The sequence below is a fragment of the Vulpes lagopus genome, chromosome 21, assembly GCF_018345385.1.
Source record: "Vulpes lagopus strain Blue_001 chromosome 21, ASM1834538v1, whole genome shotgun sequence".
NCBI lineage: Eukaryota > Metazoa > Chordata > Mammalia > Carnivora > Canidae > Vulpes > Vulpes lagopus.
In genome coordinates this window covers 41,030,309-41,054,774 of record NC_054844.1, presented here as the reverse complement: position 1 = coordinate 41,054,774, position 24,466 = coordinate 41,030,309, and the positions used below count along the sequence as shown (strand labels likewise).

Here is a 24,466-nt window from a genome sequence, read left to right as displayed (position 1 = left end):
AGAGGCAGAGCTTGTGATTCACAGCTTCCTTTATGTCGCCACCGAGACAGTGCGAAGGTTACAATGCGCGTGTCGTCTCCTTGTGCTTCTCAGAGGGATGTGTGTACACAGTACAGACACCAGGGGAGAAAGTCCAACTCTTTATACAGGCGAAGGCATTCAGAGACCAGGGAGGGAGTAGAAACACAGAAAGGGGAACTTTGGGTGGGAAGATGGTTCTTAGAGACAAGAGGGGATGGGGGTAGAGACAGACAGAGTTAGGGGAAAGTATATACAGAGATATAGCAATATAGAGTCTGTATCATATAGAAATAGAAAATGCAGATGAGGTTGTTGAGAGAAGCAAATGAAGTTGGGGAAGAGGACTTGGGAGAGTTCCATAAGAAAATTTATGGATGTGGCCCTCTGCAGGGGCCCCGGGGAGAGGGACCAGTGAGGTTAGGCACCAGTGCCCCTCTCCCTGAGCTGGAAGCCAACCAGCTGGATCTTTCATGGGATGGTAAAGGAGTGCTACCTCTTGGGATTTCTCTCCAGCAGTTCTGGGGTGGGGGTAAACTTACAGATATCAGGATGTGGCCTACAGCACCAGGGCCACATCTCCTCCCCATCATCCACTTCTTCAGGTAATCCCCCATCCCCAACTCCCTAGAGACTTCACATGTAAGGGGGTGGGGATGGGGACTAGAGTCTTAGTTCCTGCCTGGAGACTTGGGGTTGGGGGGGTCACTGGGCTGAGAGGGTCTCTTAAGGCTGGGGAAGCCCCCCCCCACTAGCCCTCCCCTTCAAGGTACATTCTCTGGTTTGGGGCCAAATTCCAGACCCCAAGGATCCCCTCCACCCCCCACTGGGAGGGGCTTTGGTGACTGGTGGCAGCAGAATGTAGGTGGACACTCAGATGACAGACAGCCAGACAGACAGAATTCAGGCTGGGAGCTGGGGGAGGCAGCATGGAACAGAGAGGGGCAGCCTGAGGTCACCTGCCCCATTCTCTCTTTTTAGTTTAGTTTAGTTTTTTTAAGATTAGTTTCGGTAAAAATAAAAAGAATGGGGTAGAGGCAGGGAGAGGGCTCTATGGTCAAGATTCCTTCCTCTGCAGACCAGAGGAAAAGACTGCCCAGGAGTGGGAGACTACCTTGGGAGGGGGGAGTGAGTCCCCAGGGCAGATGTGGGGGGTCGCAGCTGAGGGCCCCCTTACTCTCCTAGCCCTCCCCACCTAGGCCTTTGGTACAGTGGCCTGCGGGGCTCAGCAGGTAAAGTCCTCAAAAGTGCCTCGGGCCTGGATGGTGAGGTAGGATGTTGGCAGCATACGTCATCCCAGCAGGGTGGCCCCGGAGGCTCTCACACGGGTTCTAGGGGAACGGCACAGGACAGGGACTGGTTATCAGAAGGGCCACAGGTGGTGCTGGGGCGTGGGAGAGGCAGAGGAGAGAAGGTGGCAAGGGAGGGGCGTGGGGCTGGGGGTAGGGGCAGGACTGGAGGGCATCCCTGTCTCGCTCCCTCACATGTCTTTTGACGTCATCCAGGCTAAGGGCCACACCCTTGTCTGCGCTGCTCCTTTTGGCCTCCTTCTGGCACTTTCCTCTTCGGCACAGCTTGTGTTTAATAACCTGGGACAGAGGTGGGGCGGCGAGAGGTTAGACCGCCAGGACCCCGCGCCGCCCCTCCGGTGGCCCCGCCCCAGCGCCCCGCCCCCCCTTACCTCATAGGCGTAGTCGAAGAGCTCCAGTACTGTGAGGATGCTGGCCCCAATAAACAGCCCCATCTGGCCCCCAATGTCACCTGCAGGAGTGGGGAGGGCACGGGGAGGTCAGGGGTGTCGGGACACCGTGGAAGCAGCAGAGCTCCCTGGGACAGGGGCAGGCAAGTCGCATTTGCAAAAAGATGGACCGCCTTCGTATAAAAGGAGCACAGAGCAATTCTGGTGGGGTTCTTATTTTCTTCTCTATGTTTTTCTGCATTTTTTCCTACTTTTCTAAAGCGAACAGGTATTATTCAGAAAATATCAAATACCCCAACATTCATTCTCTGGGTGAATTTTCAGAGGCTTATGAGATAGTCCCCCATTCATACCCACGGGCCTGTCTCTTCCACTTTGCCCTAAGAGAAGGTTCACCCCCTCCTCCCACCAAGACAACAGAGTTTGGGGAAAGGCCCCGGGAGAGGGGGGAAATGGCAGGGGACAAAGGAACTTGTGGGACCGAGGCGGGCAGCCTGCTTTGGGCGGTAGGATGTCACACCATGCCCATAGCATGGGAAGGGGACAGTGCCATGAGCAGCTCACCCAGGAGCCCTGCAATTTCATAGGCCTTCTTCTGCTCAATAGTCTCATAGTTGAGGACTTCAAAGAAAATATCCAGCACCAGGATGTTCTCCCTGCAAAGGGGTTGGGGGAGGAGACCTAGGTTCAAGTCACATCTCTGTCCCTCACTGACTAGGTGACCTTGGCAACTTACCCTTTCTGAATCTATCTCCATACCCATAAAATGAGATGTTGATGGGGGTACCCTCATTGTAGAACTGTCGTGAGGATTAAATGTGATGGCAAAAATGAAAAGATGCTCTGCACACTGGCAAGCATGGGGTTGTTCCCAGTTACAGCAGTGAGGATGAAGATACAGAATGATGCAAGGAGGAAAGAGAGGTGCTTCCATTGCTTGTTCCAGCTTGATCTGCCCCCCATGCCCATCCCAGACTCTTTGGTTGCCTTCCCCTTTTCATCTCAATCTCTTCCTGTCTACCGGCCCCTCAAAGCCCACTCACACCCTTTACAGTCCCAGCCCAAGGGCCCTGCCCTGCACAGCCAGAGCCCTTACCCTATGTACTGCTCAGACTTGTTGAACTTCTTGGCCAGGTACTTGGCTGACGCTTTGCTGGGGATCTTGACCATGGACAGCTCCTTGCCATAGCGGGTCAGGTTGCAGGGCATTTCACACACACAGTACTCCTGGTCCTTCTCCACCAGGAAGTCTGTGCCCGACCAGGCGAGAGGCACCAGTTGAGTGGTGCCCTTCGGCCAGCTCCTTCCCAACACGAACATCCTGGCCCTGTCCGAAGGAAACCTAGGCCCCTTTCTCTTTTTCTGACCTGTTCTTCACCTGAGCCCTGTGTCTGCCCTGTGCTGATCCTCACCCAGCCTCCCCATGGGTATTTCTTAGTCCTATATCTCATTGGGGCCCTCCAAGGGTCAACCAGCTGAGGTGCTGATGAGAGAGGGTGAGGGCACAGGGGCCTCTAGAGATATTATTCCCAGCCTTGCTTTAGTCAGACACAAGAGATTCCAAGCGAAGCCTGATCCAGGAGTTGTTGGAAGCTTCTGGGAGCTTGGCCTAAAACCCCTATGCATGTGGCTCCTTCCTTCCCCCAGACTGCCCCAAGACAGGGGTGCTCACCCAGAGCAGGATCCGCACACTCCTTGTACTGTTCTGGAGTGCAGTATGGGGCATCCCCTAACAGAGGAGAAAAGACAGTGGTGCAGGATGGAGATTAAAGGGGTCTTGTGATGATGATGGTGGTGGTGGTGGTACCAAGCGCCTAGAAACTGGAAGATGGGAGTGGGTGGGAAGGCAGGGCTAGCCAGCCCCCAGTATGTCCTAAAGGTGACCACACACCACCCACCCCACAGTCCATCCCTCCTGGACCCCTTCCCACACATTTTTATGGGTACAGGTGGGAATTGAGGTTAGAGGGACAAGAGCCATATGAGTATGGAATGGGGCTAGAACTGGGGTGCAGAAAAGCCATTTAATCTTGCTTCCATGTTGGCAGAAGGTTGATGGGGAGCTGGTGAGGGGCAATGCAGGCTGAGGGGCTCCAAGACTGTGTTTGGAGCTTTGGGGCCTGACCTGGCATATGCACCATGCGGCAGTTACAGTTCTCCACCAGGTAGCGTGTCTCACAGTCGATGCGGCAGGCAGTAATGCTGTAGGAGTCGAAGAAATCCGAGTCCATGGTAACAGCTTTGCAGGTGCCCCAGGGCGGGGGCAGGTAGATGAGCTGCTGGGAGAGCCGGGGAGCTGGGGGGTGTGGGGACTTCTCCCCCAGTCACCTTGATGGACTTCTCTGACAAGACGCAGAACTCAGGAGCCTTGCTCCCTGTCCCTCCACAGACTCTGAGGGTCTCAGAGTTTGCAGAGCACTCCTGTTCATCCAGGCTTCTCACTAGTCAGATCAGCCCCCAGGCCCTAGCTCACCTGTCCCTCCTGTATTGATTACCCACCACTCCGTCTCGACCCCTCAATACACACGCCCTGGGACCACCCTCCCGTGGCCCTCTCACCCGCTGCTCCTGGCAGGACACAAAGGTCTGGAACCCTGGGGCCACACCAAAGCCCAGCTGGTCGATGAAGGGAGGTTCATCCTGACTGTGGATCTGCACTTTGATGCCCGCTTCGAAGGACGTCTCATCTATGGGAATGAGGAGCAGGGGGTGTATTGGGAGGGCTTCTGACTCCCTAACCTCATTCAGAGCTGGGGCCATGCTGTCTTTCCTAGGGGTGAGCACAGTGTACACTGGGACTGGGGGAGGGGTTAGTCTCTGGGGGTTACTAGCCCATTCCCAGCCTCCTTTCGGGTTCACTAGCTCCACGCTGCCCTGATGAACACCACATCCTACATGCTTTTCTTACCGGGCTCTGGGTATGCATCTTGCGGTTTCAAATTCTTTCCCAGACACTCTCTATTACTCCCCCTCCCTGTCTCCCTTCTTCCTATCTCTCTCAGCCCCAAGGTCCCTCGGGACCAGACTGACGGCAGGCAGCCCAAGAAGAGAGGGAGTTATTTATAGAGTGAGTGGCGGCCACTGATGGAAAGCGACGGCTGGTTACCTTGGAGAGTAACTGAGCCAGGAAGGGGGAGCCAGGGAACTGTGAGGGTGGCAGTCAGGTAGAGTCGGAGATGGAGATGGCAAGATGCTGGGAGGAAGGGAGGAGGGCCAAGTCCTGCCTCGGGCCCCACAATGGATCTCAGGAGTCCCCTGGTGGAGGCTGATGGCTAGGGCCATGGGAAGGGGCCCCTGAGAGAAGTGACATACCAGTCTCTCCCCATACAGGCAGGTACTCATCCTGCTGGATGTCCAGCATGATCTCCAGCCCATTGCCAGTCCCACCCTTCATGGTCTTCAGCCGTGGACGCCCATCTCGGCCCGAGTTGAATGTATAGCACTTTCCATATCGTGTGAAGACCTGGCGAGGGCAGAGTGGAGAGCCTGAGAGTCCTGCCAGCACCCCCTACCTACCAAGGGCTGTCCCCAGACCCCTCAGCTGCTGTAATCTCAACACACTTCTGGAACGATCCCTTCTGTGCAGCACTTTCTCCATTTGTCCTCCTTCCCACCCATTCTCTGCCTTCCTTTGCCCTGATGTGCGCCCTAGAATGCTGATCCCTGTGGGGTGCACTGCCCCGTGCTCCTTTGCCACTTGGACAGGCTTCGGGGTGGGTGTGGCCAATGGGAGCTTATCCGAGAGGGATCAGAGAGCAGAAGGAGGGGAGATCAGGGTTTTCATCCTTCCCCACCCCTCAGGGCTCTGAGAATGCTCTGGCAGTAGTTTAGACCCGTTGAGACTGCAGATCCCACCAGGAGGGCTCCCTGCAAAGTCCTGCCACTTCCCTGTGCCCCTATAGCCTTTATGTGACAATTTTCCCACTATCATGAAGTGCCTCAGGCCCCTTCAGGCAGTTTCCTTTACTCTGCCCACAGCTCTATAAACAGTCCCTTTGTTCAAGTCTTTTCAATTAAACTATCTGAATGGCAGTCCTGGGAGGACCCTGACAAATAAACCTCCATCACCAGGATCCCATCACTGCCATACTCCTGGTCCCTCCTAAGGACCCTCTCCTCAGGCCCAAGTTCCTAGGGCTTCTGAGATATATCTTCTCTTCTGGATTTTGCCCTAGGCATCTGAAATCCTGCTCTCCCCAAGGTTAATCCCCCCCCCCCCCCAGCCATTAGCCCTTTGTGTCCATCACTGTCCCATCATCACCAGAACCTGAAAACTGACCCAGTTGCCATCCCAAGGACCATGCTCATCCAAGCACCAGTACTTCCTCCCCCAGGATTTGGTACCGAGAATCCAGGGCATGGCATGCTTGGCAACACTTGTGCAGAACTGAGGGGGCCTCAGGGGAGCTCTCAGCCTTGGGGGCAGTCTTCCTACTCCATGCCTCAGAGCAGCCCTTATCAAGACCCTGATGACATAGCCACAAAGAGAAGAGTGAAGCAATTCTTTGTGGCCCTCTTCCCACAGTTTCTCTGAATGTTCCCAGGTTCCCACAAAAATGAGGTGAGTGTGCTTTTCCTACTGCTTGATGGCAACAAAATCCACAAAGTGAGTTAGAAGGTTAAGTATACACATATGCCAGAGAAAGAGAGAGACAGTGTCAGGCCAGACCAGAGAAGTCAGGGGTTACTAGGAAATAGAGTCCTAAATGTTCCCTTTCCCCCTTCCTAGAAGATCCTCTTCCCCATCCAGAAGAGAAAGGGCAAAGTCCACAGATGAAGTTGAGAGAGAACTCCAAGGACTCGTCGTCCCCCAGCCCACTAAGAGGTGTTGTGGCATTCGGTCACAGGCTCCCAACACACACCCATGCCTACCCCTCCGTCTGGGAAAGTGGGGGGCTGAGAGCACTGGCCTCGCTTGGGCTGAGCTGTGCAGGGGACCTGTGGGCCACTGCTGCCACCTGGTGGTTCTGTGTGAGAAGTGTCTGCTCTACCTTTTGGTCTAGAGGAAGCCAGGTTGACTCCTATCTCATGTTCCTTTATTTCCTGACCTCCCTGAGGCCCAGTGGCCATAAACCTCCTGATCTCTGTCTGCAGCCGGTCCATGATGCACTTATATGATGACACCCACCTGCTCCTGTGCCAGGGAGGAGGTGGAGGACTGAGGGGATAGATGTGTGGGAAGGGAAGGCCTGGCATCTGGCATCGGGACGGGGCACAAGAGGAGTCAGGCCAGACAGAAGGGGAAGCTGAACTGGGTAGGGGATGGGGTGCTACTTGGTCTCTCAGCAAGGAAGGCCCTAGACTCCAGAATGGGAGGGCAAGCAGGAGGCTGACCCTGCCACTGAGGACTTTCCCAGGGAAGAGGATTCCTGATTACTTAGACCTGGGGGAGGGAGAAGATTTAGGAGGATTGTTATTCTCCCTCAGACAGACAGACACACACACACACACACACACACACACCCTGTAGAAGCACTGAAAGACCAAGTGAGGATGCACTGAAGTCCCGGCTTTGGTCACTGCTGAGAAGGCTGTGGTGGGGTGGAGTCAGGGACTGTCCTCACCCCTCCACCTGCATTCCACACCCTTCTCCTGCATCTCCAGAGACCAGGTGACACCTGCTCTGGCTCCAGCCCAGGGGTCACAGTCAAAATTTTTAAGGCCAGGTCTAAGTACCCACCAGCAGAGCAAAGTATGACCTCAGAGACACAGTAAGTTTCTAGGCCCTGCTGAATCACAAGGAGGTCTGGGGAAGGGCTGGAGATGCTGGAGAATATTCAGGGAGACCCTGGTGGCCTCCAGGCAGCAACTAATTACCAATCAGCACAGATGTATTTCCAGATTCTAACATGAAGAGCGGTACCAGTACAGACCTGAAAACAGCAGCCCAGGCCCAGCCCCAGGGCAAGCTGGGCTTCCCTGAGTCCTGTCAGGAAGGGTGGGTGGCTCAGGTGAGGTCGAGGAGAGGCAGGATGGCCACCAGCCCCAGTCCCAGGAGGTGATGTTCAGGGTAAGCTGTGGCGGACACCCTTGGGGTACTGTGCCAGGCATGGGCCCCCACTCACCACCGAGAAGTTGTGAGGGCCACAGGGCCCCCCGCAGTAGGAGCAATCGAGCAGCATGTCCTCCAGCCGGTGGCAGGAGCGATTGTAGAAGCGATGCAGGTTAAAGGGCTCCCCAGAGAAGGCCTCCGGCCCCGGTGGGGCAAGAGGCACCCCAGGGTCATCACTTTCATCCAGCCCCAGCATGGGGGCCAGGTAGAGCAAGTCGGGGTAGCTGAGCTGGGACAGGCGCACAGCATTCGTGTTGCAGAGGGTGACTGCCGGGAAGGCCAGCTCCGTGGTGGCCACCTCATCTAGCAGAGTCACGTGCGGGTAGCTGAGGTAATAGGCGACGCGGTCCCCCACCTGGCACAGGAAGGCGCCCAATGCCAAGACAAAGGCCACTGCCCACAGGGCCTGCCTCGGCCCCGGACCTCCCTCCACGAAGATGTGGCTGGCGCCATGCAGGGTACAGCTGTTGGCAAAGGCCACCAGATCCATGGGCGAATCCTCCTCTCTAGCCTCCTTCCTCACTGCCTCCTGTTCCTTCTCTTCTTCCTCCTCTTCTGATTCTGAGTTGTCCCGCTGCCGCCGCTGGTGGGAACCCCAAACATCTCCCAAGGGCCCTGGGGCCTCCTCCCCAGAGGAGAATGACACAGAGCAGAAGATCTGGATGGGCATCTTCTTCAGGGCCTTCCACTGGGGGATTGGCAGGAGAAACGAGAGGCAGATGTGCTCTCAGGCAGGGACCAGCAGGGCCAGCCACCCAGCGCCTCCGCAGGTGTCCGAGGCTCCGTTCTTCCTCCGTCCGCCCGCCTGCCCCGGCCTCGGTGGCAGTGTGGCTGCTCGGCGGCGGTGTGGCTGCTCGGCGGCGGTGTGGCTGCTCGGCGGCCGTGTGGCTGCTCGGCGGCGGTGTGGCTGAGCCTGGGCGGGGCGGGGAGGAGAGGAGGACCTGCCTGCCCTGCCTGGGAGGGCGGGCGTCTGGGCTGATGAATAATGGATGGCAGCGGGAAAGGGAGCCAGATGGAGAGGAGGCGGGCCACAGCCCCTTTCCGGCCACCAGCTCCAGCAGGACAGAGAGGGTTGAAGACAGTGGAAGCCCTGGAAAAGCCTCGGGGCTCCAGGTGAGACTCCTTTGCTCCCACAGCTCACGGCAACAGCCCCTGCCCCTCCCCCATGACACTGAAGCTGCCCGTCACCGTCTCATCTCCTCAGCATCTCCCTCCACCTTCCTACCCCAGTTCTGGGTCCTCGCCCCCATTCTCACTGGTGCAGCCATTCCCCTGAGACATAAGAGTCTCTGCACTCTCTCAGCTCTCTCTCTCTCAGAACTCTCATTCCTCCTTGACTGCCCCTGAGTCATAATCTCCCCAATTATTCCAATGATCATGCCCCCCCCTTCTCCCAATACACTCCTAAGACCCCAGTTCCCTTCCTGTCACTGCCCCAACCCCAATTTACCCGGTGACTTCCTGAACCCTTAATTCCCCTGCAATCATTGCCTTGACCTCCAGTTTCCCTCCAGCCAGTCCCCAACCCCATTTATCCTCCCCTCCCTCCCCTGACCCGGGCAGAGCTTCAAGTCAGCACCACCCCTACATGCCCCCCCCCCCCATGCTGAGCTGTACTTAGGTCACTTTCTCCTCCTCCACCTTTCCCTTCTGTGGCTTGGGGGGCAGCCCAGGTTCCATTAGCAGAGGTCTCTCACTGACCACAGACTCATTTATGGCCAGTTCCCGGCACCAGGAGGGGGGGCAGGGAGGGACCCAGTCTCTTGCAGCTGAAAAGCTTCCAGGCAGATCACCACTCCCCCTCCTAGCTTGCCCACCCCTCAGTGGTCCAGGAGAGGAGTTCGAGGAATTCTGTCCAGGAGGCAGAAGAAATGAGATCAGGGGAATCTCCCAGGTCAGGTGGAGAGCCTAGGGAATCAACCTGGGGTGCCCCCCAAACCCTCAGCCCCAGCACCTTAGTCTCTGAGGCTCCCCTTGCTCCCAGTTTACCATTCTCTGACCCCAGGCCCCTGGCCCCACTGTGTGCTCTGATTACTCAGGGCCACTGATTGAAGAACTTGAGCCATCAGTCAAGTCTCCAGGGCCTAGAAGGTGACCTGAGAGGAGGAGTGGAAGGGAGGGAGGGAGGGAGGGAGGGAGGGAGGGGAAGCAGGTTAACCCTTCCTCTGCAGGACCAGAAACAAAGCAGTGGGGGTCCGATGAGTCTACTTGGGCCTTGCCATTCCTTAACCATCCACAGCCCCAGACCCCCTCCCTATTCTCTTCCCCCTCCCTCCCTCCCTCCCTGCTCCAACACCTCTCCCCTTCTCCATTTGCATGCAGAGACCCTGGAGGGTGTTAGGGATAGCAGGCAAGATGCCAAGTTCAGTGGCACTGACTGATGTGGGACCTCTGGCCTCAACTTTGCTGCCAGGGACACAGAGGCCCCAAGGGAAGAGCAGCCGTTGAGATCTGGCCCCTCTCCATCCTTTCACCATTGCCCTCAGACTGGCCTCATCTCTTTTGCCTAAACATCAGCCTTCCACCTGACCCCCTAACTCCCCGCCTCCCCACAGTTTCTCCTCACCTTCTATAATTCTGACCATTCTCCTGCACAGAGACCTTCTTCAGTCACCAGTGCCTCTTGGTAAAATCACCTCCATCTCAGGAAAAGCTATATGAGGCCTTGGCAATTTCCCTTCCAGCCCTCCTTCCCCACCCTCCACAGCAGTCCAGCACCCAGCCAGCGTGCCCTTCTCCTATTCTGTAGATCCCCTAGGCTCATTCACAGCTCTGTGCCTTCCTCGGATTCCATCCGGAGAATTTCTCCTCATTTTTCAAGACCTTACTCACATGTCACCCCCTCCAAGAAGCCTTCCTTCCCTGACTGCACAGGGCATAGTTAGTACCCACCCAGCAAACAGAACAAAGGGTCCCATCCTGCTCAAGTCCCTTCAGGCTTGAGTAGTAACCAAGAACTCTTTGACGACAGAGACTGTGAGAATGAAAGAGCAAGACTCAGGGACCATGTGAAGGAAACCAGAACTGAGAAAGACCAGGAAGACCCAGGGCAACAGCAGAGGCCACTGCAGAGATGAGGAGAGAGAGAACCCCGCACCACACACCTTCAGCTGTTGTCCTCAGGCTTCTTCTGTATGAACTCAGGGGTTCCTTTTCTGTTTCTGGTCCTGTGTGCATTTGCTCTCCCCCCCCCCCCCCCCCCCATCAGACCTCAGCTCTCAGAGGGCTTTGCACATCCTCAGGATGTTTCAGAGGTAAATTAAGTTCTAGGCCTGGGTGGGAGGTGGGGAAGCTGCAGCTGCCCATGCGTTCCACACCCACTAGAGGGCATTATGCTCCTCCTTCAGACTTCCTGGAAGGGGAAGGAGATTAGACTTCCAGAGGGAAGAGGCTAAGGGAGGGGATGCTTCTATCCTGGGGCTTCACCAGAGAGGGGGGACATGCACACCCAGCAGCTTTAGAGGACAGCAAATCCGGGTATGGCGGGACAATTCTTCCCCCACACCAACATAAAGACCCACACTGCACACCTACACAGCACTACACACAGCTCCCTTGTGGGGCAACAAACACACACACACACACACACACACACACACACACACACACACACCCCAACCGCATTTCCTCCCTCCTCTAACATTCCCTCCCGCCTCATCTTGTTCCAATAGACAAATCCGAATATTTCACAGTAATGGCACGTAAGGAAAGTATCAAGCAGCACACACAGAGGCCCCAGGAGAAGTGGCCAAGTAGACATGCGCGCAGAACAACAAACTAATTCTGTACGCTCTGTCCAAGGATGCAACCCTTCCCCGTGTCAATCCCTACCCAGTATCACTCTTAAACTGTGTGTGGCAACTCAGTGGTTTCTGACTTTCTCTGCATCTCTTTCTAAAACCCCCTCACAAAAATAAATAAGTAAGTAAGTAAGTAAGTAAATAAATAGAAATACCCCCCCACCCCCCTGCCAACACTTGTAGAATGTTTCATGCTTCTCAGTAGATATCTCAGGGATCCTTATACAATCTAGTGAAAGAGTTTGAGTAACTTTACCCTCATTTGACAGATGAGGAAACCGAGGCACGGTGACCTGTTCAAGTTTCATGGAGAGCAAGTGGTGGGCATGAGACTAGAATTAGACCATCCCCCTCTAAATCCCTTCCTCCTTCATTCTTTCATTTATTCATCAAATAGTCACTGAGTGTTTATGGGCTGAGGACACATGAAGAATATATGATGAACCAGGATCCTGCCTGTGTGGAGCTTACTGTCTAACTGGGGGAGACAGATACCATTTTCTAAAAATTGCAAAAGTAAATACTTACTTGCGAATCATGATCAGGGCTATGAAAACATAATTTGGGAGTGAGTGACAGGAGGTTCTGACACAGCCCGGGGAATCAAAGTAGGTTTCTCTGGGGAAATGATGTTTGAACTGTGATCTGAAGAATAAAGAGTAATTAGGTCTGTATGAGGTGGGGCAGGGGAAGAGTATTCCAGAGAGCAGAGTTATGCAAAGGCCCTGAAGACCTTGGGTGGGGTGGGGGGAGAGCTCGGAGGAGGAGGATATAACTGGACATCCAGAGCAGGGTAAGAACAGGCTGAAGAAACAGGCAGGACCCAGACCCCTCAGGATCTTGCAGGCCACAGCGAAGATTTTTTTAAAAAGATTTTTTAAATGAGAGACACAGAGAGAAAGGCAGAGACAGAGGCAGAGGGAGAAGCAGACTCCATGCAGGGAGCCTGATGTGGGACTCAATCCTGGACCCCGGGATCACACCCTGAGCTGAAGGCAGACACTCAACTGCTGAGCCATCCAGGTGTCCCCACAGCAAAGATTCTTGTCCAAGGACAATGGGAGGCACACCGTGGGAGGACTTCAAGTGATCAGAGCAGTATTTTGAAAAATTTGGATTTGTCTACTGGAACAGCCAGAGGGGGTGCTGGAAGACCTGCCAGGAAACCGTCACAAGGTCAGGTGAGACAAGGAGTGAGTAGTGGACTGGCTTGCAGCAGGGTGATAGGGTGGAGATGTTTAGGAGGCATCAGTAGCAGATCCTATTAAGGGAGATGAGGGAGATGGAGTGTCAGGGATGCTTCCTAGTTTGCATAAGTGGCTGAATGGTGGGGTGGTTTACTGGGCCAGGAACACAAGGAAAGGACTAGTTTGGGAGATAAGGTGATGAATTTGGCTTTGCACATACTGGGTTTTTTGAGCCTCAGGACATCCAAGTGGAGATGTGAACAGGGAGATTGGCCATTAGCACAGAGGCTGAAGACAGCCAGGCTGAAGCACACATCTGGCACCTGCCAAGGTCTAGTTGCTGACATGAGTGAAGAAGAGATGGCCCAAGAATAGAATAGGAAGTCAAAAGAAAGAGAAAGAGAGCAAGCCTAGATTGATCAATATCCACCAAAGCCAAACAGAGTCCCAACCTGTGACTTAACCACAGCTCCCAGTTACATGAGTACATAGGACAACCAAAAAACATGAACAAGAATGTTCATGGTGGCTTTACTTCCAATAGCCAAAAAACTAGTAACAACCCAAATGTCTAGCAAGAGTAGACTGGATAAATACATTTTGGCATATTTACATAATGAGTACTAGACAGCATTGACAAAGTGCTACCACCACACAAAACAAAACAATCTCACAGACAATATCATGAGGCAAAAGAAGACAGACACAAAAGTGTGGGTACTGTCTGGAGAATACATATAGTCTAGGAACTTCAAGAACAGGTGGAACGTATCTGCACCACCAGAAGTCAGAATAGTGGTTAACTCTTGTGTGGTAGCATTGACTAGGAAGGGGCCCAAAGGAACTTTCTGGGGTATTAGAAATGTTTTACACTTTTTTTCCTCTTTTTTTTTTAAGAGACAGAGTATGTGCAGTGAGAGGGGTTAAGGGTAGGGGTAGAGGGAGAGGGAAAGAGAATTTCAAGGAGACTCCCCACTGCACGTGGAACCATCTCATGACCCTGAGATCATGACCTGAGCTGAAATCAAGAGTTGGACGCTTAACCCATTGAGCCACCCAGGCGCCCCAGGAAAGTTTAAAAAAGGGAAGGTGGTCAACCATTTTGAATGTTATTGAGAGATTAAGCATAAAAAGAATGTTTGCAGGTTCTGGCCACGTGGAGGTCGCTGGTGGCCTCAGCTCTTAGTTTTGGTGGAGTGCTGGGAGTGGACAGAAGGCAGCCTGAAGTGGATTGGAGCATGAGTTTGAGATGAGAAGATGGGGACAGTGGAATATATACATTACTTTTCCGAATTTTATCTGAGAAAGGAAGCAGAGAGAGTGTGGGAGCTGGAGCTCAAGCCACGGAGTTGAGAGACCTTTGGTTTTTGGTTTTTATCTTAACCTCAACCCTGATACATAGTAAGTGCTCGATAAATGTTAGCTGTCATTGTAGCTACATATTTCAAGATGGGAGAATCTTCAGCATGTTTCATGTGTCAACAGGTAGATTCCCCTGGAGAGGGAGAGACTGACCATAGCTGAGGGAGAGGCAAATCTTTAGGGTGAAATTCCTATACTGGAAGAAGGAGATCGGTCGGAAAGAATAGGTTGAGGGGATCCCTGGGTGGCTCAGTGGTTTAGCGCCTGCCTTTGGCCCAGGGCATGATCTTGGAGTCCTGGGATCGAGTCCCGTGTCGGGCTCCCGGCATGGAGCCTGCTTCTCTTTCTGCCTGTGTCTCTGCCTCTCTCTGTCTCTCTGTTTATCATGAATAAATAAATTAAAAAATCTTTAAAAAAAAAAAGAATAGGTTGAGATTTCAGCCTAGATAAGAGGGATGTTCCCCAATGGGAAGGGGGAGATCTTGGCCAAGGCTTCTTCTTCTTCTTACTTTTTTTTTTTTTTTTTTGCCGAGGCTTCTTTAAAAAAAAAAAGATTTTATTTATTTGAGAGAGAGACAGAGAGTATAAGAGAGAGCATGAGAGAGAGAGCAGGAGCAGAGGAAGGGGGAGAGGGAGAAGCAGACTCCCCACTGAGCTGGGAGCCTGAAGCCATGCGGGGCTCAATGCGGGCTCAATCCCAGGATGCCAGGATCACGACCTGAGCCAAAGGCAGATGCTTAACCCATTAAGCCACCCAGATGTCCCTTCTTTTTTTTTTTTTTCTTCAGATGTCCCTTCTATCTTCTTGGTGAAGCAGGAAGCAAAGTCATCTGCCGAGGGTGCAAGGGGGGCTAGGAAGGGTGACTGAGATGAGCATAGAAGCTTGAAGGAGTCATTGGGATGAGCAAGGTGACCCGGAAAACACAGCAGGGTTGCTTGGTGGCACTGCATGCCCATTTCAGGATGTTGATCATGAGCACAAGGTGATTTCAAGCTGGCTTGTTGTGTGACCTCCTCTGGCAGAGCTTGGCTGCCCTGGAGCCACCTGAGGAAAGCCAGTGGCGGGTCTACCTTGCAAAGCTGGGATTTGGCCAAATGGCACAATGGAAAGGCAGAGGAGTCAAAAGACTTGGTGTCGCCAGCCTAAGTCTGGGGTTCCTTCTCTTTTGCACCTTTTCTTTTCCTTCCTGCCTCCTGCTTGAGAGAGCATGGCAAGTGGGGAGCCAGACACCCTGCTTCCCTTGCTCCACAAGGCCCACTCCTATAGTCACACACAAAGAACCTGGACTTAGGAGATCTGAAGTCAAGGTCCCCGTCTGGCATGCACTGGCTGTGTCACCTCAGCCAAGTCACCTAACATCGCTGAGCCTCAGTTTCCTCATCTCTCAAGTGAAGATATTAATATCTGCCTGCCTCCCAGAATTATGAGGATCAGGAGCTAAAATAAAGGGAATTTGTAAACTGCAAAGCTCGACTGGAAGAGATGATTAATTTTGCTGGTATGTGCTCTGCATGCGACCAAAGGTTTGTCTGCACACGAGCTCCCTCCCACAATTGCACTAAGAGAGCTGCGAGTGCCCCCAGGCACATCCACACACGTCCACTTCACGCCATAATCTACGTCCCCCATTCCGAGACACCCCCACCGAGGTGCACCTGTGTGCTTGCACACTTGGAGTGAGTGTGGCACGGGCACAGGAAGGCTGAGCTGGCTGCTGTCCATGGTAAGGCCACTGCAGCGGTCTCACCCCCGGGATGTCCCCAGCCTGGCTAGATGATGTGACGCATCAATTAGAGACACACAGCACTAAGCCATACAGCCCAGCCTCCCAGGGCCCCGGGACTGCAGCCTCGTCAAGGGAGTGCGGATGAGACGGATGAGAAAGGGATGAGAAAGGGTTTCCTTTCCAAGAACTCACAGTAGCCCAGAAATCCGCCACTTGCCCTCCCTCTACCTCGGGAGTAGCCCCGGAGAGCCTGGGGGCCTCAGAGTCTCTGTCCTTGTGGTTTCTTAAGGGAACCTCCCCTCCAGGTGAATACACTTTCGGCTGTTTCGTGCTCATGTTAAAATCTTCCACGAGGAAGGTGTCTGATCCACGTGTCCAGGGAAGTCAGCACCGCGCGTCCGTTCCATGCATGGGCCAGCGTGGGCTCAGCCAAGAGAGTCCCAGAGGCTGAAGGAGGGGCTGCCTCTTGGCAAAGTAATTTAGCCATCTACTTAGAGCCTCCTTTCCTCACAGGAAATTGTGCCTAGAAGCTGAGAAATGGAGCCAGATGAAACTATGCCTAAAATAGAACCGAGGGGTCCCGGTGCCCAGCCTCATCCTCCGCCAGAACTAGGTACCACTTCTCAGTCTTGCTCTCTGCTTTCCACGTTTGCCTCCCAGAATCCCCACACAAGCATGACTGGAAGGTTCTCAGCCAGAGGGTAGAAGTTGCCGGAGCCGCCACCTCAGACCGACTCATCTCCCCTCCCCCCAGCACTGCAAGTGCCTTCCACAAAGTTGAAGCATGCTCAGAAGCCACCTCCACCCACAGCAGAAACGTGGGCCTCTCTGCAGGCCTCACCCCTGCTTCTTGGATGCACACCAGGTGCAGCAGTGACCATGCCGTTGAGCTTTGGGCAGGCCGGCAGGCCGGGGCAGGAGAAAGGCCCCTGGCTTGGAAGCACTCCTCCTCCCCACCCTTGCACTTCCCACTCTGCCCCCAGAGGCACTTAGTTACTTACATCAATTCCCTATTACTTTAGCCAGCAGCCGGGAGATCAATTAACTTAGAGTAGCCTCTTAGCTAACTGCAGTCTGGGAGAGGGGTGGAGCCCAGAACGGCAGGGGAGGAAGGAAGGAGAGGGAGAGGAGGTGAGAGAGGAAGCTACGTTATCCAAAGGAGGTTTGTGTGTGTATATGCATCTGAGAGAGAGACAGAAAGGGAGAGAGGGGGAGACCCGAACCAGGGTCCCCGTATTCTTGCGACCAGCTCCACTCCAGCCTCCTCCCTTCAACCTCTAGCACTTTGAAGGGAGGGAGGGAGAGAAAGGAAGGGTAAGGCTGGAAGGAATGCCCTCCTCCAAAGTTAACCTCTCCACTCCGGCCTCTCTCCTGTCCCGCTGCAACGTCTGCAGGTTCCCCTTGCCGCTGCCGGCCCCCAACGAACACACACACAAAGACGCGTAGGGTCCGCCGCTGGGTGGGTGGGTGGGGTGGGGGGGGGGTGCTCAGGACCTCCTTCCCTCTGTTGCAGTCTGGGCAGCCTTTCCGTGCAGAAGCCCCTCCACTCCCTGCTAGCTGGAGGCAACACACCGGGGTAGTGAGGCTGGGCTCTCCCCAGGGACTCCTGGTCTGAGCTGCTCGGGGTGGGAGGGGGGCGAGGGGCAGAGCTAAGGCGGGGATAAGGAAGCTGTCTCTGGCACCTGCCAGGCCCGGTTCAGCTGGCTTTAAGATGGCCTCTCCCTCCCCTCTCCAGGTCTCAGGATCACCCACCTACACCCACTTCTATCACCTTCTAACCCCTCTAGGAGCTCCAGAAGAGTCCTGCCCCCTCCAGACCTTAAGGGGATTTCTGTCCCACCCCTCCTCCTCAGTCCATCTCTCTGGGGGAATTCCTGTCTCTACTCCAGGGACCTGGGCAGGGGGTAGGGGGGGTGGAGACACTCCTGTAGGCCACCTCAAGGATTCGTGTCCCCCAATCCCTTGTCCCCCAATTCCACCCCCCAAGAGAGAGAATACCATCTCCACTGCATGCCCACCCCCAAGATTTCCATTTTCTGCCCTCCCCTTCCTTCTCTTCCAGGGCCCAGAAATGAATTCCCTTCTCTCTCTGCCCCAGGCAGAGGCTCTGGGTCTCAGCTGGAGGAGGGGGATGGCATAGGGCTGACTGGGCAGCCATCTGCCAGCCCCCTCCCCTTGGCGCTGCTCAGCATTCCAGCCACATAGGAGCTCCCACTGCCAGGGACAGATAAGGTGCAGCTGGAGGCTGGCACCAGCTGCGGCTGTGCTCACTCCCTCCGGCCCCCACCCAGACAACGGCGGACAGCTGCGCCCCCGTCCCCCTCCAGGAACCCCTGCCCTGCCTTGGCCTGACTGGCCTTGAGGTGGGGTGGGAGAGCAGAGCCTCAGACCCCGTTGCCCCGGCAACCAAACATCCCACCTCAAAGGAAAAGCAGCGTTGGCCAGGGAAGAGGGGTCCTTGACAGTGGGTCTTTGGTAGCTTCCTCTTTTGGTAGCTCAGGAGAGAACCACTACGGTCCACCCTCGGCCTCTTCAGTCCCAAACTAGTTTCTCCCAGATTAACCCAGGTTCCCCATATTTATCCTCACTCTCCCAAGCTGACTCAGCTACAGCTGGGGGGTGGGGGTGGGTAGACCCAGTCAAACACTGTGACCACCAGTCCATCTGCTGCAGTTAAGCAGGATTCTGAAGACATCTGAGGGGAACACTTGTCACTGCAGATCCCTGCTAGAGGGACCAGGGTCTCTGAGGGACCAGAGTATGCCCTTATGCCTCCTGAACTGTCCTCTATGAGCAGGGTTCTCACTGTCGGATGAGCTTGGCCCCTGGAAACCTGCAGAGGAGTTCACGTGTACCTGTGCACACTGTATTTTGCAAAATCTCTGAACCAGGGCTTGGACTCTAGGTTTCTGTTTCAAGGCAGCAGATGCCAAGATGGTCTCTCCTAAGCTCTGACCCAAGAGGCAAATGTTTTCTTCAGTGCCACAACTGTCCAGGGGCTAGATACATACCTGTCGACCTAGCAGAGAATGGCAAGGATGGAGAGGAGAGGTTAACTATTAGACCAAAGTAGGTGGAGCTTCGGGCAAGGAGTGTCTCCGCCCCTAAGTACCAGGGACCCGGAGGAGAGCACTGCAGCCCCTCTCTTCCCCTCGGGAGATGTCAGACATGGACTCACAGCCAAGCTCCCATCTGTGTGGGGACATCCCTATGGGCAGAAGTGGGAGAGCTCCGGACACAGAAACAGTGAGCAAGGAGGTCAGTGAGACAGGGTAGAAGGAGGCGCGGAGAGGTTTGGGTGCAGCCAGACTCAGAGTCAAGTCTTTGACATGGGCTCAGAAACATCAAAAACCTGGTCTTCCCCGGCAACCCAGAACCAAGAAGAGCCAGGGCTGGGACTGCAGGCTATCAGCTCTCATATCTCCTCCCACCCCAACCCCAAGCAAGAACAAGAATTCCAATTGCTCCAGAACTTTGTGAACCAGTCATATCACCATCTGACACTTAGAATTGTCCCCTCAGATAACATGGACCAATCACATTTCAGTATCTCCATTTTCATGAACCTTAACATGTCTTAGCAATCACCACTTGGAATCCTTCCGGACATGAGGGACAAACGGAGCCTCAACTGAACACTTTTTATGGACTAACTGTATCCCCATGTTATGCCTTCTTAGCCCTTCATTCAATACTACAAACCATCCAAGCTACTGGGTTTTCTCTTTTGCTGGTCCCTTCTGCTATATATTGGGTATGCTGCAAAGGAGGACGGCTCTCTGCCTTTCACCCTCACCTAACTTCTACTACTCATGGGTACATAATTGGTGAGCCTGGGAACCCTTTGGTCTCAGGTTCTGGAGAATCCAGGACTTCCCTGTTTTGAGAAAGGAGAAGAAGGAAGTGGTTAAGGCATCACCCTATGCTCCCCATCAGCTTGGCTCAGCAAGGAGTATGGGCATGTAACCTTTGTCTGGCAGGATTGACAAAGGCCCATAAAACTGGTCTGCAGAACAGGGCTTAAAGAGGTGGGAATTCTTCTGTAACCTCAGCAGGAAAAAACAAGGATGACCATGGCTCCAATATTTCTACACAAACAAGTGCAGTTCATGCTCCCATAATGCTAGGAGGATGCAAGCAAGTAGGAGAGAAACGGGAAAGGGAGAAAAGGGAGTCTCTGAGAGCAGAGCATTAGAGGCAGGCATGGATAGGAAGGGGATCCTAGAGAGACTGGGTTTTCAGACAGCAATGACCAGAATTGGAAGTGGACATCACGACTCCAGGGTTGGCAGTAGTAATAAAAAGAGCATACTACGTTGGAACTTTACAAGATATGAGTTCTAATCCCGAACCTGTCACTAACCCCCCCCACTCATCCTATTGTTCTGTCTCAGTTTGCGCATTTGCAAAATAGAGATAATATGGCTGTTTATCCAGGGGATTGCACTGAGAGCCTACAAAGCATTCTGAAGAGTTACAAGCATCCTTCTCTCATCTGGTGTCATTTTTCACCTATGGCTTCAGGTCCTTTGGTCCCGTTCCAGCCTCTGTCTAGTTGTAACCTCTCAGGAACCTGTATGACTTGCCCAGGATCACCTGGCACATGAGATGCAAGTCACTTCTAACCCTCCCTGGGATGCTCGCTTTGAGGCAACCCCATCTGCAGGGAGTGCTGTGTGGGACTGTGGGGCATCTCCATTTTCAGAAGCAAAGAGATGAGGAAAAAAAAAAGAAGCAAAGGAAGCCTCCAGTTCAGCCATGACTTTGTACCCCAAATAACCTCTCCTTCCTCAGACACTGGCTCTTGCTGACAAGGGGAGGAACCCAATCAGAGAGTATGCGTGTGTATGTGTGTGTGTGTGTGTGTGTGTGTGTGGAGGGGGTGTGTGGCACAGAGAGAATTACCTGTCTAGCTATTTAAGAGAAAGCTTCCCTCACTTCCTATGTTTCATGGTGCTTCTCAAACTTAATTCAAATCACCTGTCAAAATGCAAATTCTGATTCAGTAGGTCTGGAAAGTGGGGTGGCTAAGTCCTGCAGTTCTTTCAATCTTCCAGGTGATGGTCCTCAGACCTCATTTCTAGTAACAAGGCTGCGGCTTACCCACCACCACGTCCAGGTCTGACACCTGTAGCCCAAAAGGTAATCTTGATGGGGTTGGGGTCATGCCAGACTCTGTGTGGGTATGTCCGCCGGTGTGTGCTGTGCACTGTGGGTTCTCTTTCCTGTCGCCGTGGACACAAGGCTGATGCTCAGGCCCTCCCACAGAGCAAATGAGCCCCTGTACTGAACTAAGATCCCTCCTGACAGAAGCAAACCCCAGGGACACTCAGCTTCCTCTCCCGGAGTAGCAGGCTTGACAGAGGCCCCAGGGCTCCTAATCTCCTCTTCCTCTTTCTCTTCCTCCTCCTCCTCCTCCTCCTCCTCCTCCTCCTCCTCCTCCTCCTCCAGAGGCCTGACTCCGACCCCACACCAGGGGACTCACTCACCACCTTGAAGTCTTCAGCGCTGCAGACCTCCCCACGGAAGTGGCAGGAGAGCAGCATGTCTCGAATGTCGTGCCCTGCGCGGTCGTAGAACTCCCGCATGTTGAAGGGCTTGGGCTTGAAGCTGCGGAAGTTGGCCTTGTCCTGCAGTATCTCCAGCTGCTTCTCATCTGCCATCTGTGTGTCCGGTATCTCATACCTGGAGCCCAGGGTGAGCAGCGAATGGATCAGCATTTTTCATCCCTGCCTCCATTAGGCCTCCAGACCCCAAACCCAACTGGGGGTGGGGTGGGGGTGGCAGGGGGCAGAGTTAGCCCTGGGGATCAGGCCTGGGCACGGGCACAGGAGAACTAGGTGTGTCCAGAGGACCTGCCCCATGGGGTCTGAGAAGACAATAGGGTCTGCAGTGGCTGCATGGGTAAGGGAGGGGAGGGCAGAGAGATCAAGGCAGGAGCTATCTTTTATATTACAGTCTCTACCCGGTAAAGATGGTCTGCCCCCATCCCTCAAGTAAGGAGAAGAAGATCAAGACACAGGAGCAGGAGGGTGACAAAGGTCACTCTAGAGAGGGTACTGACTCACAGCTCAGGCTGGGACTATGCTGGGATCAGAGATTGGGTGCCCTGCACTGCATGCTCAGCAGTACTCCAATTCCTTTGCTGTGAGTGGCAGGTCTGGGGAGCCTGGAGGACAGGGTGGTCTGGGCTCCATGGTGGCTTTAGAAAGGCAAGCACCCGGATGGGATGGGAATAACTAGGAGCTGGGATGCATGCAACTCCAGCGAGCCAGGATGGGTGGGAGCCGCCCACCTGTTGTTGAGCAGGGCCAGCAGCTCCCCAGCGTGGTACAGGTCATTCTTGGAGACTTGGCTAAAGCGGAACTCGTTGAGATTGCACAGCGTGACGGCGGGGAAGGTGAGCTGGGAGGCAGCCACCTCATCGAGCTTGGTGACGTGGTGGTAGTGGAAGTAGTACTGCACCCGCTCGGTGCACACACACAGCAGCACAGCCAGTGAGCCCAGGAAGCACAGGGCCCAGAGCGCCCGCTTCAGAGACAGCCGTTCGTAGGAGAAGATGTGGGCCAGGCCGTGCAGCGTGGAGCTGCTGGCGAAGGCCTGGATGCTCACCGGCTGGACGCCTCCCACCTCCTCCTCCTCGGCCTTCAGTTCCATCCTGGCCGAGGGGATCCTGGGGAAGATGGGCAGTCTGTTATTGTCCTGCGGTGACAGTACACATGGGGGCTGGGGGGGGGGCTGCAATTGTGTCCCTTGGGAATCCCTATCACCAGAGGTCACCGCCGCCTCTGGGGCAGAAGACTTCCCTCTGTGTGAGCCCAGACGTGGCTGGCCAAGGGACACCCTCCTAGAGGACGGTTCCTCCAAATGCAGGGGCTCTGGGGTCAGCTCAGGCCAAGAGAATGCTCTCCCAGGAAAGCTTCCCAGGCCAGGGGAGACCCCAGATGTAGTCATCCGAGAGCGAGAGGAAGTCCCAATATTTCCACAGGCAGGCACAGGAGTTCCCTCCAGATGTGGGGTCAGTCTGGGACAGGAATGTCCGCCCCATCCTGGAGACGAAGACTCCCCCAGATGGACAGACCCGGGGGGGCGGGGGGGAGGGCAGGAGCTTCTGGCCACGGGTGTCCCCAGGACTGGGCTTTCACCCGGGGAAGCGAGACCGGGGCTAACCGCCCCCCCACCCCGGGAGGCGGGAGGGGCCCGGCCCGCGTCCTCACCTGCGGGCGGCTCCAGTTCTCCCACCGGCGGCGCGGGCTGTGTGTGCGCACGTTTGGGGTGGGGGGTGGGGGGTGGGGGCGGGGGCGGGGGCAGCCCGGGGGGGGCGCTGGGGGGGCGCGGTTCCCTCCGACAGCAGCTGTCCCCGCCCCGGACGCAGCCCCCCTCCAGTCCAGCTCCCCGACGCAGCCAGGTCCCCTGCGCGGCCCGGCCCCGGCCCCGGCCCCGGCCCCGGCCCCCGCCCCCTCCCCAGCCGCCGAGCCGCCCCGGCCGCGCAGCCGGGGGAGGCGAAGGGGAGGAAAGTCCTGGCTTCGGGGCGCTGGGGAGTCCCGCAGCCCGAGGCGGGGGCGTCGGAGACCCACCTGGGGGGGCTTCGGGCACCCGGCAGGCGGCGGCGGGTCCTGGGCGCGGGGCCGGACGCGGGCTCAGCGCCGGGCGGCGGAGGGGCTCATGGCCCGGAGCGGGAGCCCGCGGCCCCGGCGCTCAGCCCTGCAGGGAGCGGCCCGCCCGGCCCGGCTCGGCTCGGCTCGCTCGCTGGCTCGCCGGGGCTCGCGGCGCGGTGCTCTCAGCCCCGGGATCTGCAGGGATCCATCGTCCGGCCGGCAGGCGGCGGGGGAGGGGACGGGGTGCGCGTGCGCGCCTACGAGTGTCTGCGAGGGTGTCTCCGGGCCGGGGCGCGCGCGGGGCCCCGGCCGCGGGAGCGGGAGCGGGAGCGGGAGCGGGAGCGGGAGCGGGACCGAGGGCTCCCCGCCGCCTCGCCCCTGCGCGCGGCCGCTCCCCGCGGCTCTGCCTCCCGCCGGTCCCGGAGCCGCGTCCCTGCCCGCGAGGCCCCGCGGCCCGTGTGTGTGCGGCCGTGTGTGCCGTGCGCGCGCGCCCCCCCGCGGCCCCCCGCGTCCCCTCCCCGCGCCGTCTCCTTCGGATCGATGCTCCTGCCTCTCGCTGCTGCTTCCCCCGGCGGCGGCACGGGCGCGCGCACACACACACACGCGCGCGCGCGCGCAAGCTCCGAGTCACACTTGACTGATTCAAGCACTTGCTCGTGTGGAGACACAGACACACGGAAGGCCAGAGCCACACCACGCCACGCAGTCACACACATCCCAGAGGCCTGGCCTGCAGGGTAGCCACTCCGCAGCTTGCCCTCCGCCGCCGGGTCCCATCCCCCCTCCCACCCACATGTGCACGGACACACATGCACGTATGCAAATACACCTACAGCTCGGTCGCCCCGACCCCATCCTCGGGCCTGCCTTACAGGGTGGCGTTCGCAGCCCCCCACCGCCGAACCTCTAAAGGGGGAGCACAGAGACAGAAGAAGAAATGGCCAGAGGTCAAGGGAATTTGGACCCAAGTCGAGAAGCAGGGAAAGGACAGGGGGTAGGACTAGGACGAGGAGGGAAGGGGTG

The 24,466-nt window shown here is 55.8% G+C and overlaps 1 protein-coding gene across 2 annotated transcripts; it reads right to left on the bottom strand.

The window, feature by feature from the left end:
• Window positions 1-11: 11 nt before the first annotated feature.
• Window positions 12-23,820, bottom strand: ASIC1 (acid sensing ion channel subunit 1). 2 transcript variants are annotated; one of them, XM_041735544.1, is made up of 12 exons: window positions 23,423-23,820; window positions 22,141-22,518; window positions 21,335-21,530; window positions 5,030-5,180; window positions 4,277-4,404; window positions 3,843-3,996; window positions 3,390-3,446; window positions 2,814-2,967; window positions 2,282-2,373; window positions 1,700-1,779; window positions 1,503-1,607; window positions 12-1,349 (listed from the first exon to the last, which is right to left on the bottom strand). In XM_041735544.1, the coding sequence occupies exons 2-12, from the start codon at window positions 22,500-22,502 to the stop codon at window positions 1,260-1,262; spliced, it is 1,569 nt and encodes a 522-aa protein (XP_041591478.1). In that variant the 5' UTR covers window positions 22,503-22,518; window positions 23,423-23,820; the 3' UTR covers window positions 12-1,259. The 2 variants fall into 2 exon arrangements, with proteins under 2 accessions (XP_041591478.1, XP_041591479.1); XM_041735545.1 differs by having other exon boundaries at window positions 3,843-3,993; window positions 23,423-23,819.
• Window positions 23,821-24,466: the final 646 nt, after the last annotated feature.

Excerpts from the sequence above, each read along its gene's own strand:
- ASIC1 (XM_041735544.1), bottom strand. The coding sequence starts at position 22,502 with ATGGAACTGAAGGCCGAGGAGGAGGAGGTGGGAGGCGTCCAGCCGGTG. Across the intron at positions 4,405-5,029 it reads GCCTGTATGGGGAGAGACTG|ATGAGACGTCCTTCGAAGCG; the intron begins GTATGTCACTTC and ends TCATTCCCATAG. Across the intron at positions 2,374-2,813 it reads AAGTCTGAGCAGTACATAGG|GGAGAACATCCTGGTGCTGG; the intron begins GTAAGGGCTCTG and ends ACCCCTTTGCAG.